At 44.0% G+C, this 19,598-nt stretch overlaps 1 protein-coding gene across 2 annotated transcripts in view; it reads right to left on the bottom strand.

Annotated features, from left to right (window-relative positions):
- Nucleotides 1-252: 252 nt before the first annotated feature.
- Nucleotides 253-19,598, bottom strand: part of LOC144890950 (T-cell surface glycoprotein CD4-like) — a 144,794-nt gene continuing 125,448 nt past the window's right edge. For both annotated transcript variants that reach the window (XM_078772837.1, XM_078772834.1), the window contains exons 2-7: nucleotides 18,503-18,889; nucleotides 18,162-18,392; nucleotides 17,764-18,032; nucleotides 17,423-17,662; nucleotides 1,093-1,200; nucleotides 253-662 (exon numbers count right to left, since the gene is read on the bottom strand). In XM_078772837.1, the coding sequence (XP_078628963.1) occupies nucleotides 17,654-17,662; nucleotides 17,764-18,032; nucleotides 18,162-18,392; nucleotides 18,503-18,889 (896 nt within the window). In that variant the 3' untranslated portion in view covers nucleotides 253-662; nucleotides 1,093-1,200; nucleotides 17,423-17,653. The remainder of the gene's footprint in view (nucleotides 663-1,092; nucleotides 1,201-17,422; nucleotides 17,663-17,763; nucleotides 18,033-18,161; nucleotides 18,393-18,502; nucleotides 18,890-19,598) is intronic.

The raw sequence follows: 19,598 nt of genomic DNA, 5'->3' as shown, positions 1-19,598 counted from the left end.
GCACTGTGTGGATGGAATCCTGGAAAGAAAAGAAAGGTACAATGGAACAGTCTCAGGAAGACAATTGCAGAAATAGGAGTTTGGGGGGAAAAGGAACAAAAACGTGGATGTGTGCCCCAAGACTTGATTTTGGGAGTTGAACCATGAACAGGTAATGGAAGAACTCGTGAATCCTGGAATTACTTGGGAAGGTCGAGGGCTGAGAAACCACAGAGAGCGAGACCAGAGGAAGAAGTTTGAAAATGAAAAATAATATGTTATATCTTTATATTGATTAGATTATACAAGCAAAGCTTTCATCATTGGTTGCACAAAATTCCAAAGCTCAATCTTTACTCGACATCACATTACATGACAGACATAGGCAGGTATCAACTATTCAGTTGCAAAACACCTTGGAAGGTGTATCAGAAACGAGTTAGTAAACACGGGATGGGATGGTCCTTGTGCCTCAGCTCAGGACTATGAACTTCATCATGTTCTAGAAATATTTCAATAACGAAGTTAAATTGGTTGATGGAGCGACAGCAGGTGAGCGGAGCACGTGTTCCTGGGCTGCATAAAATCATCATCAGGTACGAATCCGGTCATTTTAAACTTTCACATGTCATGTTGTGTGTTTCATTTCATCTATTTATTCCTCGACTTCCTCTGGTTCTTTCCTGTTGAACAAAACAACACAAGTCGGATCGTGTTAGGCCTGGTTTATATTGACCAATAAACATATGATATATAACCTGGTGTGTGTTATTATATTCCCATCTCACAAAATACTGAAGGTGTAATATTTCATTTAAACGGCTGGCAGGATGACCTGGAGGTACGCACACTCGTCTCTAAGCTTAGCAGCCTGGGTTCGAATCCCGACCAACTATAAACCATCATCCTGGTGTTTCACAGGTCCTGTGATTCATCAAGGTGTGTGCCATCCCTCGTATACATGTGAAACTGGCATCCAGTGTGCTGGCATTAGTTGGTGAACGTTAAACATCCCACAGTGTCCTCGGCGAAGAGTGAAGGAAATATCCATTAAAAGTGTTTAAACTAGTTATCCAGTCAAAGTCCATATCATGTACAAGGATTCGTCCCTACCTTTCTTCTTGAGCAGGTGCCAAATCAAGAGTGATGAAACAATGGCCAACAGCAGCACATATGCAATGAATATCCAAACGAATATCATACAATCCTGAATGCCTTGATCTGTGGAACAAAACACCAGGGAATAGAAACACAATCTCCAATCTATAACTGTATAATGTGCATTATATTTATATAAAATCATATTTTAAAACAACATTCATTTAAAAATTAAAAATACTCGCATCAAGATCCAGATTCAAATCTCCACCAAAATTGAACTCATTCTTCATCATCACAAACCCGCCCTCTCCACCAAGTTTCGTCCGAATCCGTCCACAACTTTTTGAAATAACTTTTTCATAAACAAACAGACAAAGAACTAAAAGACAGGAGTGAAAATATAAGCTCCACCCACCCTCCGTCGCGGAGGTAAAAACAAAGATGTGCACAAGAAATTTCATCTTTGCGCATATTAAGGGCAGATAATACAACCTGCAGAACCGAGAACTTCCCTGGTAGATGGATTGGAGGTGGTGGATGGGAGGTGAGTGCAAAGGGGATGGGGGTGGATGGGAGGTGTCGTGGCTCAAAATATCAGATCCATTTCAGATCATGGGGGCTCCCGGGGGGGGGGGGGGGTTACCCCTGAAACTTCGGATGTCGCCTCTTTCCTTATTTCCCAACCGATTGCTCTGATTTCCTATACAAATCTTCCACTTGATGTTCCCCAGGATCACTTGGTCTTACGTCCTCCGATTCTGGATCGTGGGGGTTTCCAATGAGGGCGGAGGGGAAGATTCGTTGTTCTTTTCAACAATAAATATCTTCTAAGAAAGATTCATGTTTTTGTTTGTCCTTTTACACTCGATTGGCCCCGCCCCCCAAAAACCCAATTTTATTACCCACGTGACCCGCTACGACTGAGGGAATGTGTTTGCTGCGGGTAGTTTTTATTATGATTTTGACTATCAGAGGATTCGTGATCAGAAAAATCTTTGTCATATTCACTTTCTGACGAGTCTGAAGCGAGTTGTTCTGAAACCATCGTCTGTTTTTTGTTTTTTACTTAAAAAATTTTTTTTTTGTTACAAAATCTAAATAATCACATTAATTATTTTCGTCTGTGTCTGTGGTTGCAGATGTGTGGCCCGGTCTGGAATAGGTACACCGTCTACCTGCGTGTCATGAGAGGTGACTAAGCGGTTGGAGTCAGGAAGGGCATCCGGCCATAAAAACATTACCTCGTAAAGGGAACCATGATGATCGTCGTGGGACCCGCAAGGCAAACCCCGCTCCAGCAGGGAAAAATGGCCTTAGAAAGGGAATTATTTGGGTCTTTGTTTGTTGACCTTTAAGAACCAATTGACCCTTCAACTCCTGCTACCCCTTTGGACTCTAACTACTGTTGAGACCTTTCGGACCCATAAGACCCTAATCGACCCGTTCACCTCTTCGACCCTGAAAGGGACACAATTATGACGATTTTAGAAGAAATATGTTGAAGAGGAAGATACCTCTGACCCATTCGCACAAAAACAACTTGGGAGAAGAATCAGCCGGATCATTCAAATCGGACTATTTTCACTGGCAGTATGCAAATGAGCTACTTCCGTCTATTCTCGTGACGTCATGGGTGCACAGCTCAATTGAGGAACACCTGCGAACGTGTTAAAAGTTATTCCCACGTTCAACATTCCGATGTTCGAAGCTTTTAACTGTTCCCATCGTGGAGAAATTTGCCCACAGAGGCCTTTTTTGCATCCCTGACCCACGAAAAGCTCGTCAACGCTTTGCTTTGTGGTTGAAACCGAGAAACAACCAAATTCAGCATCAAAACATTTGTTCATTCAAAACACGTGTTGTTTGGGAAGACCACTTCGAGCCGTCAGCATTCGTACCTGATCAACAGGTGATCTTTACCTGAGAAACAAACCTTGGCAAATTGCTGAAACACGATTTCGTTCCGACACTTTTCAGCCACAAATCCTACACATTGCCCACATCACGGCCCTCTCCGGTTCGGACACATAATGCTCAAATACAAAGACAAGTGAGACATTCTATTTTAACTCTTCTATCAATAATATTATACTGTGTAACTTCGTCAATGTCGCTAGTTGTGTCGTGAAAGTCCACTCGTAATCGTTGAGGAGGAGATAGAGGTTCCCATGTACCCCCCCCCCACCCCTAAAACTAAATTCAAAAATGATTTTTAGCACCCCTAGGATATCCACTTCAAGAAATTTGATGTTACCAGCGGGAAAAAATGTCCCACGGGGTCCTAATTAGTATATTTCCAAGATGGCTGCCGTCCGCATCCGTGAAAACGCTAAGTTTCATGTCAGTAACTAATGAGCCGATTATGATGACGTTGGTGTGGATATAATGGTTTTCTGAGGTGCTGAATCGATTTCCGAGGTTTTCAAAACGATTTCGAGGTCAAGGTCACATGATTCAGGGAAAGGTCAAGGTCATTTTGTTAAGAAATCGCTTCATTTTAATTTTTTCATCTCCTGCCAAACTATAATGTACACACTACTCCACGTACTATTCAGTGAGTATAACAGAGGTACTATATGAAGGTGGGTGGGAGCTTTCATAAATCTCTCAATTCAATGATGATTTTGAATTTCGATTTGTACAAAATATTTCAAATACGCCCTTTTTCGCTGGTAGATTCGTGTGTATTGGTCATCAGGAAAGATTGCAGTCAATATTCGTTTACATCACGAGTGTTTTTAACATTGTATTTTGTTATATTAATGCTGTAGTACCAGTACCCTACTGCAAAGCCGCAATGAGCCGGCCAAGCCAAAGCCTCTTGCCACTATTTTACCCATCACTATGGCATCAGTAGGTTAGGTAGTTGGTAGTAGGTAGGTGTCGGAGGTACCGTACCTAGTTCAAAATGACACCATTTGCATTCTGGATGAGATTAAAGTTTATAAAATTTCCTTCTTGATTAATTCGGTGAATTCCGTCTCAACTTCGGATATTTCCGGCCGTGAAAAACTATCCCCTACGGCCGCGAGATTTCTAAAAAATAATTCTTCGTCAATTTTTGAATATTTGACGCCGTTTTCAGCCTCCGAAACGCGGTACCGGTAATAAGCTTTTTTGAAATATTTTTTCAAATGCTCGAATCTCATTGGTTCCGGTGTTTGGTGACGATTTTCGTTGAAGATAACCAAGGGCCCGTGCGGGCCCGGGGAACGCGGTTGGTCTTAAAGTATTTTAATTACAAATTAGAGGTGCATAAGATTGTGAATCAAACAAAGACGGGTGAAACAAACTCCTATTGAACTTTCCCGCAATTGTTTATGCATACATCCACACCCGCAAGATGGCGGCCTCCATGGGGCGATTTGGTGCGTCAAAGGTTCGAAATTCTCAAGGGATCCAGCAAAATCTGGCTTTTCAACATAATACATACGCGTTCATTCATAACACCGGCTTAGCCGGCTACTAGTACCCGACTGGAAAGCCGCAATGAGCCGGAGAAGCCAAAGCCTCTTGCCACTATTTTACCCATCACTGTGGCATCAGTAGGTTAGGTAGTTGGTAGTAGGTAGGTGTAGTAGGTACCGTCGGTGCAGTAGGTGTAGTAGGTACCATTTGCATTCTGGATGAGATTAAAATTGATAAAATTTACTTCTTGATTAATTAGGTGCATTCCGTCTCAACTTCGGATATTTCCGGCCGTGAAAAACTATTCCCTACGGCCGCGAGATGTCTAAAAAATAATTCTTCGTCAATTTTAGAATATTTGACGCCGGTTTCAGCGTCCGAAACGCGTAATAAGCTTTAAAAAAATATTTTTCAAATGCTCGAATCTCATTGGTTCCGGTGTTTGGTGACGCTTTTCGTTGAAGATAACCAGGCCCGTGCGGGCCGAGGTTGGTCTTAAAGTATTTAAATAATAAATTAGAGGTGCATAAGATGGTGAATCAAACAAAGACGGGTGAAAGAAACTCCTATTGAACGTTTTTCAATTTGTTATGCATACTTCCGCATCCGCAAGATGGCGGCCTCCATTGAGCTTCGGAATTCTCAAGCCAAGGCATAATCTGGTTTTCGACATAATACGTACGCGTTTATTGACAACACCGGCTTCGCCGGCTACAAGTACCCGACTGCAAAGCTGCAATGAGCCGGCGAAGCAAAAGCCTCTTGCCACTATTTTACCCATCACGATGGCATCAGTAGGTTAGGTAGTTGATAGTAGGTCGGTGTAGGTACCGTACCTGGTAAGACTTGGTAAAAGAGAAGAGCAGACAGTCCTCCCCAATACCTACATACAATAAATGCCACAAGAAGCTTAAGGAAGTAACTTTACGATGTGCTAGCTTAAGGCCTATTTTAAGAAATTTTAACTGGGCTTAACATACGTTTTCACAGTATGTGTGTAGTCTTCTAACTTCAGTCGCTGTCAGGGCTGGTTCTCTCCGGGCACGGCAGCTTCCTCCACCAGAAGAAGTTAGCTTGCAGTCAGATCAGTGCCGACAGATCAGACGATAGCGCCGTTTCAACGGCAATGTCAATGTGTGACTGTCGTTAATCAAACCGAGCTTTCTTTCTTCATGTAAACCGCTTGTACCGTATTTCTGGCCGTGAAAAACTATCCCCTGCGGCCGCGAGATTTCTAAAAAATAATTCTTCGTCAATTTTAGAATATATGACGCCGTTTTCAGCGTCCGAAACGCGTAATAAGCTTTGAAAAAATATTTTTCAAATGCTCGAATCTCATTGGTTCCGGTGTTTGGTGACGATTTTCCTTGAAGATAACGAGGTTGGTCTTAACGTATTTTAATTACAAATTAGAGGCGCATTATATTGTGAATCAAAGAAAGACGGGTGAAACAAACTCCGATTGAACTTTTTCCCCATTGTTTTATGCAAACTTCCGCATCCGGTCGATGGCGGCCTCCATTGAGTGATTTGGTTTTTGAAATATTTTTTCAAATGCTCGAATCTCATTGGTTCCGGTGTTTGGTGACGCTTTTCGTTGAAGATAACCAGGCCCGTGTGGGCCGAGGTTGGTCTTAAAGTATTTTAATAATAAATTGGAGGTGCATAAGATTGTGAATCAAACAAAGACGGGTGAAAGAAACTCCTATTGAACGTTTTAGAATTTGTTATGCATACTTCCGCATCCGCAAGATGGCGGCCTCCACTGAGCTTCGGAATTCTCAAGCCAAGGCATAATCTGGTTTTCGACATAATACGTAAGCGTTTATTGACAACACCGGCTTCGCCGGCTACTAGTACCCGACTGCAAAGCCGCAATGAGCCGGCGAAGCCAAAGGCTCTTGCCACTATTTTACACATCACTGTGGCATCAGTAGGTTAGGTAGTTGGTAGTAGATAGGTGTAGTAGGTACCGTCGGTGTCGTAGGTGTAGTAGGTGTAGTAGGTGTAGTAGGTGTAGTAGGTGTAGTAGGTACCATTTGCATTCTGGATAAGATTAAAATTGATAAAATTTACTTCTTGATTAATTCGGTGAATTCCGTCTCAACTTCGGATATTTCCGGCCGTGAAAAACTACCCCCGACGGCCGCGAGATTTCTAAAAAATAATTCTTCGTCAATTTTAGAATATTTGACGCCGTTTTCACCCTCCGAAACGCGTAATAAGCTTTAAAAAAATATTTTTCAAATGCTCGAATCTCATTGGTTCCGGTGTTTGGTGACGATTTTCGTTGAAGATAACGAGGTTGGTCTTAATGTATTTTAATTACAAATTAGAGGTGCATTAGATTGTGAATCAAACAAAGACGGGCGAAACAAACTCCTATTGGACTTTTTCGCAATTGCTTTATGCATTCAAATGCTCGAATCTCATTGGTTCCGGTGTTTGGTGACGATTTTCGTTGAAGATAACGAGGTTGGTCTTAACGTATTTTAATTGGAAATTAGAGGTGCATTAGGTTGTGAATCAAACAAAGACGGGTGAAACATACTCCTATTGAACTTTTTCGCAATTGTTTTATGCAAACCTCCGCATCCGGTCGATGGCGGCCTCCATTGCGTGATTTGGTTTTAGAAATATTTTTTCAAATGCTCGAATCTCATTGGTTCCGGTGTTTGGTGACGCTTTTCGTTGAAGATAACTAGGCCCGTGCGGGCCGAGGTTGGTCTTAAAGTATTTTAATAATAAATTGGAGGTGCATAAGATTGTGAATCAAACAAAGACGGGTGAAAGAAACTCCTATTGAACGTTTTCAATTTGTTATGCATACCTCCGCATCCGCAAGATGGCGGCCTCCATTGAGCTTCGGAATTCTCAAGCCAAGGCATAATCTGGTTTTCGACATAATACGTGCGCGTTTATTGACAACACCGGCTTCGCCGGCTACTAGTACCCGACTGCAAAGCCGCAATGCACCGGCGAAGCCAAAGCCTCTTGCCAGTATTTTACCCATCTTGATGGCATCAGTAGGTTAGTTAGTTGGTAGTAGGTAGGTGTAGTAGGTACCGTACCTGGTAAGACTTGGTAAAAGAGAAGAGCAGACAGTCCTCCCCAATACCTACATACAATAAATGTCACAAGAAGCTTAAGGAAGTAACTATACGATGTGCTAGCTTAAGGCCTATTTTAAGAAATTTTAACTGGGCTTAACATACGTTTTCACAGTGTGTGTAGTCTTCTAACTTCAGTCGCTGTCAGGGCTGGTTCTCTCCAGGCACGGCAGCTTCCTCCACCAGAAGAATGTAGCTTGCAATAAGATCAGTGCCGACAGATCAGACGATAGCGCCGTTTCAACGGCAATGTGTGACTGTCGTTAATCAAACCGAGCTTTCTTTCTTTATGTAAACCGCTTATACCGTATTTCCGGCCGTGAAAAACTATCCCCTACGGCCGCGAGATTTCTAAAAAATAATTCTTCGTCAATTTTAGAATATTTGATGCCGTTTTCACCCTCTGAAACACGTAATAAGCTTTAAAAAAATATTTTTCAAATGCTCGAATCTCATTGGTTCCGGTGTTTGGTGACGATTTTCGTTGAAGATAATGAGGTTGGTCTTAACGTATTTTAATTAGAAATTAGAGGTGCATTAGATTGTGAATCAAACAAAGACGGTTGAAACAAACTCCTATTGAACTTTTTCGCAATTGTTTTATGCAAACTTCCGCATCCGGTCGATGGCGGCCTCCATTGCGTGATTTGGTTTTAGAAATATTTTTTCAAATGCTCGAATCTCATTGGTTCCGGTGTTTGGTGACGCTTTTCGTTGAAGATAATCAGGCCCGTGCGGGCTGAGATTGGTCTTAAAGTATTTTAATAATAAATTGGAGGTGCATAAGAGATGTGAATCAAACAAAGACGGGTGAAAAAAACTCCTATTGAACGTTTTCAATTTGTTATTCATACTTTCGCATCCGCAAGATGGCGGCCTCCATTGAGCTTCGGAATTCTCAAGCCAAGGCATAATCAGGTTTTCGACATAATACGTACGTGTTTATTGACAACACCAGCTTCCCCGGGTACTAGTACCGACTGCAAAGCCGCAATGAGCCGGCGAAGCCAAAGCCTCTTGCCACTATTTTACCCATCACTATGGCATCAGTAGGTTAGGTAGTTGGTAGTAGGTAGGTGTATTAGGTACCGTACCTGGTAAGACTTGGTAAAAGAGAAGCGCAGACAGTCCTCCCCAATACCTGCATCTATCTATAATTCCATTAATCTCTGTGTGTATGTGTGTATGTGTGTATGTGTGTATGTGTGTATGTTTGTCTGTGACCGCTGTTTCTCGACAACCACGGGTCCGATATACTTTAAACTTGCCAGGTATATTGCTGGGGACCCGAGGATGTGCCTTTTCAAGGTTTCATATTAATCGGACAAGTACTTACCGAGCTATGTCCAAAAAACGATTCAACCAATCAGAGAGCAGCGAGTTATCGCGTGTGCCGAACGTGGCGAACACACTCTGCCTCGGACGGCACATTTGAGAGCGTATTCATTTATTTCACGTTGGCAAACTATGTTGGCGTTAAACTATGTTTTAAAACTAATTAAAACTACTTTGCGATTCATCGTAACTGCGATTCGTAACTGCCGTTCGCTTTGGCTTTGCGAATGGACCAAACCATTTCATGTAAATAGAGGGGGGGGATTGTCACCGTACTCGCAAGCCGTTCGCTTTGGACCAAACCATTTCATGTAAATAGAGGGGGGGGATTGTCACCGTACTCGCAAGCCGTTCGCTTTGGACCAAACCATTTCATGTAAATAGAGGGGGGGGGATATAATTTTAGATATCTATCTATAATTCCACTAATCTCTGTCTGTGTGTGTGTGTGTATGCGACCGCTGTTTCTCGACAACTACCGGTCCGATATACTTGAAACTTGCCAGGTATATTGCTGGGGACCCGAGGATGTGCCTTTTCAAGGTTTCATATTAATCGGACAAGTAGTTACCGAGCTATGTCCAAAAAACGATTCAACCAATCAGAGAGCAGCGAGTTATCACGTGTGCCGAACGTGGCGAACAGACTCTGCCTCGGACGGCACATTTGAGAGCGTATTCATTTATTTCACGTTGGCAAACTATGTTGGCGTTAAACTATGTTTTAAAACTAATTAAAACTAATTTGCGATTCTTTCGCTTTCCTGCGCGTTTGTGCACGCTATGGCGATTTCTTTACCAAACTCCGCAAGCCGTTCGCTTTGGACCAAACCATTTCATGTAAATAGAGGGGGGGGGATTGTCACCGTACTCGCAAGCCGTTCGCTTTGGACCAAACCATTTCATGTAAATAGAGGGGGGGGGATATAATTTTAGATATAGATATAGTACGGGCATGCCCTAGTACAATAAATGTCATAAGAAGCTTAGGGAAGTAACTATACGATGTGCTAGCTTAAGGCCTATTTTAAGAAATTTTAACTGGGCTTAACATACGTTTTCACAGTATGTGTGTAGTCTTCTAACTTCAGTCGCTGTCAGGGCTGGTTCTCTCCGGGCACTGCGGCTTCCTCCACCAGAAGAAGTTAGCTTGCAGTGATTAATTCGGTGAATTCCATCTCAACTTCGGATATTTCCGGCCGTGAAAAACTATCCGTATTTCAAAACTAAATATGTAAACCGCTTATACCGTATTTCTGACCATGAAAAACTATCCCCGACGGCCACGAGATTTCTAAAAAATAATTCTTCCTCAATTTTAGAATATTTGACGCCATTTTCATGCTCCGAAACGCATAATAAGCTTTAAAAAAATATTTTTTCAAATGCTCGAATCTCATTGGTTCTGGTGTTTGGTGACGATTTTCGTTGAAGATAACGAGGTTGGTCTTAACGTATTTTAATTACAAATTAGAGGTTCATTAGATTGTGAATCAAAGAAAGACGGGTGAAACAAACTCCTATTTAACTTTTTCGCAATTGTTTTATGCAAACCTCCGCATCCAGTCGATGGCGGCCTCCAGTGCGTGATTTGGTTTTAGAAATATTTTTTCAAATGCTCGACTCTCATTGGGTCCGGTGTTTGGTGACGCGTTTCGTTGAAGATAACCAGGCCCGTGCGGGCCTAGGTTGGTCTTAAAGTATTTTAATAATAAATTGGAGGTGCATAAGATGGTGAATCAAAAAATGACGGGTGAAAGAAACTCCTATTGAACGTTTTCAATTTGTTATGCATACTTCCACATCCGCAAGATGGCGGCCTCCATTGCGCTTCGGAATTCTCAAGCCAAGGCATAATCAGGTTTTCAACATAATACGTACGCGTTCATTGACAACACCGGCTTCGCCGGCTATTAATTAGTGATTCGAATGAATAATATTTGGAATGAAAATAAAGAGAGATTGAGTTTAGTGTTATCCAGCTTATTGCCCTCCAAAATTTATTTTGGTGTTTTTTTTCCTTTTCTTCATAAACACATTTCTTCTAAAATCATCATGATTGTGTCTCTTTAAGACTTTCACACCCCATACACACCTTTGAACACACCACACAAACAGCAGATTCTTGTTGCAATTTACAGTCCACAGACTGCACATTTATCAGAATGGCTGTACGCACAAACTCCACACACACAGATGGTATCTTCGCTAGTATTTTTGAAATGTGAATTTCATAATTTTATTGTAACTTCTACTTCTCATCCTAATTTTTCAAGATCTGCAAACTTGCAATCCTGCTCCCCGAAATGCACAACGATGGGATGTATCGATAATAATGTTAAGGGGTTTCCCCTTCTGACTCCCCATTTATTTGTCCTTCTTTCACTCTTCCTTGTACTCTGTATCCACCACGGACACAATACATTCGTTTGGGGAAGTTGTCATAAGAGGTTCGAGTAAAACTCAAAACGACGCGACAGACAGAATTTGTTTGAGGACTCCGACAGCATTGTTTACATGGAGACCGCCATTTTGTTAAGCGGTGCCGAGCACTCCGTTTCGTTGAAGTGCTTCATTGAGCACTTTGAATCAAGCAAGCTGCTTGCTAGCGGAACGCACCCCCTGGAGATACACACATGAAGTCAAAATTAGGGGAAACAGTTTTTCTAGTTCTACCTGAGCAATAAAACATTTAAATAATTGTTCAATTGTAAAGCAAGGAAAGATATTCCTGGATCCTGCATATTATTCGTTTTTAGGATTACTCTCGAAAAGGGCAGACCATTCCACAACTAATGTCCCACGGTCCCACGGTTCTCTTCTGGACTTGGTTATGACTAACTTCCCTGAAAATGTCTGCTGCTCTTCTTCTGCTCCGATCGGATCATCTGATCATGTCCTTGTTAAAGTGGACATCTCTCTGACCATCCTCAGGGAGCCTGCTCAGCATCGACGAGTCTGGCATTTCACTCAGGCCAACTGGCACGGTCTTCAAGCAGCCATCAATCATCTGGACTGGTCTCCCATCTCTACCACCTCTGACATCAACTCATCCTGGGAATTCTTCCAAAGTAAATTGCTCTCTCTCATGCACAGATTTATCCCATCTCGTCTTCAGTTGTCATACCCTTCCTCCCGTCCATGGTACACGGAATCTTGTGGTGAGGCTGTTGCCAAGAAACAACTTGCCTTCGTCTCCTGGAAAGCAAATCCAACGGAAGGAAATCTCATTTCCTTTCACAAAGCCCGAAACAAGTGTGTGTCCACCCTCAGGAGAGCCAGGAAACAATATCTCTCCGTTCTCAAGACCGAACTCTCTTATCTGTCTCCCTCTTCCAAATCCTGGTGGCGTCTGGTCAAATCCGTTTCTGGTGTTTGTTCCCCCTCCATCCCCTCCCTTACCTCAAACGGCTACACAGCTGACTCCGCACGTGAAAAAGCTGAATGCCTCAACTCTGTGTTTGCCTCTAAATCTTGTATCCCAAACCCATCCCTCTCTGTACCCACCATACCCAGTCGTACCCTGCTGCTCCTGAACTCCGTGTCCTTTCCTCCTGACAAGGTGGAAAAGTTTCTGTCAACCCTCGACTCTGATTCTGCAACTGGACCCGACGGCATCAGCCCACGGGTCCTAAAATCCTGCTCTGCTGCTCTATCTCACCCTCTCTCTGTTCTCTTCACCCTCTCTTTTGCTCAAGGTCAACTGCCATCTGCTTGGAAATCAGCCAACATCACCGCTTTGCACAAAAAAGGTGCAAAAACAGATCCTAGCAACTACAGACCAATCAGCCTTCTCCCAATTATCAGCAAAGTCATGGAATCCATCATTGTTTCGGATATGAAATCTTTCCTCTTCTCCAATGGCTTGATCTCTGATCATCAATTTGGTTTCAGACCAGGTCACTCTACTCTGGACATGCTGCTTCTGCTGTCTCAACAATGGATGGAGGTCCTCAATGCCAAACAGGAAATTAGAGCTGTCTCCCTCGACATATCACGTGCCTTCGACACGGTCTGGCACCCCGCTCTGCTCACCAAACTCTCCTCCTTTGGTATCCATGGAAATCTCCACGCATGGCTGGCGGACTTCCTCTCTAGTCGTCGTCAACGTGTGGCCCTGAATGGGTTTCTCTCATCTCCTCTTCCTGTTCAGGCTGGAGTTCCCCAAGGCAGTGTTCTGGGCCCCGTGCTTTTTCTGGTCTTCATCAATGATCTCTCTGACTCTCTCGAAAATCCTCTCTATCTCTTTGCTGATGACTCCACTCTCTGCCGCTCCATTCCTCTTCCCTCAGATCGGCAGTCTGCTGCCTCCTCACTCTCTGAAGACCTGGACAAAATCACAGACTGGTCAAACAAGTGGAACATGTCTTTCAATCCTGACAAATCTCACACTCTTACTATGTCTCTCCGAAAAGATCGACTGGACAACCCTCCCATCTACTTTCTCAACAATCCTCTCCAAGAAGTTCTGTCGCTCAAGATTTTGGGTCTCACTATCTGCCATGATCTTTCTTGGGAAAACCACATTTCCAAGCTGGCCTCCAAAGCCAGTCGCCGACTGGGCATCCTCCGTCGTGCGAAGTCCTTCCTCGGCACACCTGAGATCCTCACCACATACAAGGCTTTCATCCGCAGCTCAATGGAATACTGTTCTCCCCTATGGGCCGGTGCTCCTGCCTCACACCTTTTTTTTTTTTTTTTTTTTTTTTTTTTTTTTGTATACAAGATCGAGGCTCGTGAAAGAGCGAAAATTAATCACACAGAAAGACAAACAGACACATAAAACAAATAACATCGGGAGCGGTAGACAAGATGGGGAGAGAGGGGGAAGGACACAAACACAACATTTGAGAGCAGGGACCGAGAGACATGGAGACATCGAGAGATCTGTGGGAGGGAGAGGGCTTTGGGGGGGAGGCATGTGAAGGGGGGAGGCATGTGAAGGGGGGGAGGCATGTGAAGGGGGGGGGGGGGTGGGAGAGGTATAAACATATGGACACTGCCAGGATTTCCAGGAAATAAGTTGGAATTTCAAATAAGGTGGATCTGGGGTGAATTAGTGGGGGTAGAAAAGATCAAGGTTATGGATGGGGGAAGATAAGAGATGGTGGTGAACAGCTGTTTTAAAGACCTGGAGGGAGGAGAGGGATTGAAGGGAGTGTGGGAGTTTGTTCCACAGGCGGGAGAAAAGAGGAATGAAAGAGTGAAGGTGAGCAGAAAGCCGAGATTTCGGCAGTTTAACCATCAGAGGGTTGCTGGCAGATCTTGTGCGACCTGTAGGAATATTTGGGGGACAGAGCACGGAGAGAGCTGGGGGAGCAAGGCCGGAGAGGAGTCGGTAGAAGACAGAAAGACCACCTACCTGCCTGCGGTGAGTGAGTGAAAGGCCCTCAGAGATAGCTTCATCGCGGGAGATTCCAATGATTTTGAAAGCTTTGGATTCAACAGCGTGAAGCCGAGCCAGGTGTGAGGCAGGAGCACCAGCCCATAGGGGAGAACAGTATTCCATTGAGCTGCGGATGAAAGCCTTGTATGTGGTGAGGAGCTCAGGTGTGCCGAGGAAGGACTTCGCACGACGGAGGATGCCCAGTCGGCGACTGGCTTTGGAGGCCAGCTTGGAAATGTGGTTTTCCCAAGAAAGATCATGGCAGATAGTGAGACCCAAAAGCTTGAGTGACAGAACTTCTTGGAGAGGATTGTTGAGAAAGTAGATGGGAGGGTTGTCCAGTCGATCTTTTCGGAGAGACATAGTAAGAGAGTGAGATTTGGCAGGATTGAAAGACATGTTCCACTTGTTTGACCAGTCTGTGATTTTGTCCAGGTCTTCAGAGAGTGAGGAGGCTGCAGACTGCCTATCTGAGGGAAGAGGAATGGAGCGGCAGAGAGTGGAGTCATCAGCAAAGAGATAGAGAGGATTTTCCAGAGAGTCAGAGAGATCATTGATAAAGACCAGAAAAAGCACAGGGCCCAGCACACTTCCTTGGGGAACTCCAGCCTGAACAGGAAGGGGAGATGAGAGAAATCCATTCAGGGCCACACGTTGACTACGACCAGAGAGGAAGTCCGCAAGCCATGCATGGAGATTTCCATGGATACCATAGGAGGAGAGTTTGGTGAGCAGAGCTGGGTGCCAGACCGTATCAAAGGCCCTTGATATGTCAAGGGAGACAGCTCTGATTTCCTGTTTGGCATTCAGGACCTCCATCCATTGTTGAGACAGCAGAAGCAGCATGTCCAGAGTAGAGTGACCTGGTCTGAAACCAAATTGATGATCAGAGATCAAGCCATTGGAGAAGAGGAAAGATTTCATATCCGAAGCAATGATGGATTCCATGACTTTGCTGATAATTGGGAGCAGGCTGATTGGTCTGTAGTTGCAAGGATCTGTTTTTGCACCTTTTTTGTGTAAAGCGGTAATGTTAGCTGATTTCCAGGATGCTGGCAGATGACCTTGAGCAAAAGATAGGGTGAAAAGAACAGAGAGAGGGTGAGATAGAGCGGCAGAGCAGGATTTTAGGACCCGTGGGCTGATGCCGTCTGGTCCAGTTGCAGAATCAGAGTCGAGGTTTGACAAAAACTCCTCCACCTTGTCAGGAGAGAAGGACACAGAGTCCAGGAGCATTTGGGTTCGACTGGGAAAGGTGGGAACAGAGAGAGATGGGTTTGGGACTAAGGATTTCGAGGCAAACACAGAGTTGAGGCATTCGGCTTTGTCACGTGCGATGTCAACTGTGTGGCCATTTGAGGTAAGGGAGGGGATGGAGGGGGAACAAACACCAGAAACGGATTTGACCAGACGCCACCAGGATTTGGAGGAAGGAGACAGGTTTGAGAGTTCATTCTTGAGTGAGGAGAGATAGTGCTTCCTGGCACTCCTGAGGGTAGACACACACTTGTTCCGAGCTTGGTGGAAGGAACTGAGATTTCCTTCAGTTGGATTAGCCTTCCAAGAGGCAAAGGCAAGTTGTTTCAGGGCAACTGCCTCACCACAAGATTCAGTGTACCATGGACGGGAGGAAGGGTAAGACAATTGAAGACGAGATGGGATAAATCTGTGCATGAGAGAGATCAGTTTGCTTTGGAAGAATTCCCAGGAAGAATTGATGTCAGAGGCAGTGGAGATGGGAGACCAATCCAGACGATTGATGGCTGCTTGAAGACCGTCCCAGTCGGCCTGAGTGAAATGCCAGACTCGTCGACGCTGAGGAGGCTCTCTGAGAATGGCCAGAGAGATGTCCACTTTGACAAGCACATGATCAGAAGAACCGATTGGAGCAGAAGAAGAGCGACATTAGCAGGGAAGTTTGTCATAACCAAGTCTAGAAGAGAAGATACTCCATTGGCTGAGATCCGGGTCGGGAAATTGACAGATTGTGTCAATCCCAGTGAGTCACAGAAGTCCTTTGCTGAGTTGCCATGACTAGTGAGAGAGGAACCCACACCCAACCAGGTGGCATGATGACAGTTGAAGTCACCACATATGAGGAAGAACCTAGCTCGGCTTCACGCTGTTGAAACCAAAGCTTTCAGAATTATTGGAATCTCCCGCGATGAAGCTATCTCTGAGGGCCTTTCACTCACCCACCGCAGGCAGGTAGGTGGTCTTTCTGTCTTCTACCGACTCCTCTCCGGCCTTGCACCCCCAGCTCTCTCTGTGCTCTGTCCCCCAAATATTCCTACAGGTCGCACAAGATCTGCCAGCAACCCTCTGATGGTTAAACTGCCGAAATCTCGGCTCTCTGCTCACCTTCACTCTTTCATTCCTCTTTTCTCCCGCCTCTGGAACAAACTCCCTCACTCCCTTCAATCCCACTCCTCCCTCCAGGTCTTTAAAACAGCTGTTCACCACCATCTCTTATCTTCCCCCATCCAAAACCTTGATCTTTTCTACCCCCGCTAATTCACCCCATATCCACCTTGTTTGAAATTCCAACTTCTTTCCTGGAAGTCCTGGCAGTGTCCATATGTTTTATACCTCTCCCACCGCCCCCTTCCCATGCCCCCCCCCCCCAAAGCCCTCGCCCTCTCTCAGATCTCTCGATGTCTCCATGTCTCTCGGTCCCTGCTCTCAAATGTTGTGTTTGTGTCCTTCCCCCTCTCTTTTGTGTCCTTCCCCCTCTCTCCCCATCTTGTCTACCGCTCCCCTTGTTTTTTGTGTTTTGTGTGTCGGTTTGTCTTTTTGTGTGATTAATGTTAGCTCTTTCACGAGCCTCGATCTTGTATACAAAAAAAAAGAAAAAAAAAAAAAAAAAAAAGTGATTTTGTAACCACAGCACAGAGGTACACGTCACAAATTTGATGTTGAGAGCAGACTTGCCACAGTGGTTTACCTGTACCCTCCGCATTGTGGATCCAGTTTATGTTTTACATTATTTAACAATATTTAATCACATCGATCAAATAGCTTTATTGTTAATCTCCTCAATATAATAGATTAAATGTTACGATAATGATGAGACGAGTCACGTGTCCAAAAGGTGCAAAACGTACCTTCTGTAATTGTTTGTGAGATTGTTGTGATAACTCTTCCTGATTCTCCATACAGAACACACATCCATTTTCCTGCATCTTCAGGAACAAATATGAAAGTGAAACTGGGCTGGTTTGTGACGTCACGATCAGATGTTTCATGGCGCCACCCGAACGTTACACCAGGTACAGGATGTGAAAGGTCACAGGTCAAATTCACTGCAGTTCCTTCAGAAACGTCGTTCTTGGGGGTTACTCGGGCTGGAGGTGAAAGTAAAGATGTTATTGTTTATTTTTACAATAAAAACCTATTTGAAACTCATCATGTTTCTGTTACAATAACTCCAGGTGGAGCAGCTTACCTGTGACGATGATGATCGATATATAATAAATATCCGGATCAGACGCTCGTAATGTCCGGTGTCCTCGGGACGAACATCGGAGATTCTAAGTGAGAAATCCTCGGTGATTGTGAATTTCCCATTTGTTTGTTCATCTCGATCCTTCATCAGAGATTTTGATTCATTCACTTTATACCATCGAGTGCTGTGATCATTCACACCTGGTAAGGTGATGTTACTGTTAACTGGAGTTATAAAAATACTTCTCTTTACACCATCACGTGATCCTCCTGTAAGAGAGGGAATGGGATGTTTAATAACACGAGGAATTGAATGTTTAATGTTGAATAACAAATGTGAATAAAAGTGAAACTAAAGATAAATTATATAATAAGACAATAATTAAATAATTATCTCACGTTTATAGACGTTGATAAAGTGATTGATGGTGAGACGAGTTTTGTTCATTGTGGAGACGACGCAGGTCCATTTACCCCCATCAGTGATCCCCATTTGTGAAACTTTCATTACCTGTCCCTTTCCTACCGACAGGTGCCCCCTCATCCACTCCACGTCACCATCAGCACCACGGATCGAGCACATCAAGGTGGTTTCACGACCTTCCTCGACCGGGTTCCACCAGCTCCTCACTGTGAAGAACAAACATTATATTGTAATTAATTACTTCGTTAATTTATATTAATCACACGTGTTTATTGAATGATTGTATTTATTAATGAAGATAATGATAAATATTCACCTGCAGCAGTAACGAGTTTCACCTCAGAGAGTTTGGTTCGTTTGTTCGTGGAATTATTAACGTGGTAACAGGTGAATGTTCCATAATCATAAAAACGGACAGGTGAGAAAAGGAGAGAAAAATCTCCTTCTTTGACTCCATGGCCGGTAATGTTCAGATAATTATCATAAAATCTACCCCGAGTGAATCCTTCATCCCGGAAGTCTTGGTGCATGATGATTTCCCTGATGATTCCCCTGATGATTCCCCTGTCCCTCTTCTTCCAATCCCATTCCACCCGAGCCCCTTCTCTCCACAATGATCTGTTGAACAAACATGGCAGCGTCACCGCGTCACCCTCAACTCCAAACACGGATTTCTCTTCCACAGCCCGTGAGGGTTCAACACCTGAAAACACAAGAAAACATTGTGAGTTATTATTTAAGATTACTTCATTTAAAAAATTGAGCTTTGTTCATCAAAGTGTTTATTTGAATATAATTGAATCATCAGATGTGGTTTCGTCATGAAGTTAATGAAACAAATTAAAACAAGATCGGCACTCTTCAAGAACACACCTGCACCATGATACCCCGAAGAACCAAAATACCCCAAATACCCCAAATTACCCCTAAAGGCCCAGAGGATCCAAAAGACCCTGACGACCTAAATGGCCCTGAAGACCCAAAACACAATGAAGACACCAAAAACCCAAAAGACCCTGAAGACCCATAAACACCTCAAAGACCCAAAATACCCTTAAAGGCCCAGAGGATCCAAAAGACCCTGAAGACCCAAATGGCCCTGAAGACCCAAAACACCATGAAGACCCAGAAGACATCGAAATGGTCAAATATGCCTGTCCCTCTGAAACGACGTGTGATGAGGCACGCCGAGTCACGCTAGTATATATTATATGAACAGGATTATGACTAATTAAGTTCATATTTGGGAAAATTACGAACAAGGAATCGAACCCATATCCTCTGACGAACTGTACCAGTGCTCCGCCATCTGAACTATCGTGAGCAGACCATTGGTGCTCCTATGGTTGGCAGTGAATGCCCCGGAAGCAGTGACGGAAAGAGGGTGGCAATTCTGTGTGTGGGAAAATTAC

The sequence above is a fragment of the Myxine glutinosa genome, chromosome 1 (assembly GCF_964187855.1).
Source record: "Myxine glutinosa chromosome 1, kmMyxGlut1.1, whole genome shotgun sequence".
NCBI lineage: Eukaryota > Metazoa > Chordata > Myxini > Myxiniformes > Myxinidae > Myxine > Myxine glutinosa.
Note: the sequence above shows the minus strand (reverse complement) of the source record. Positions and strands in the feature narration are given on the sequence as shown.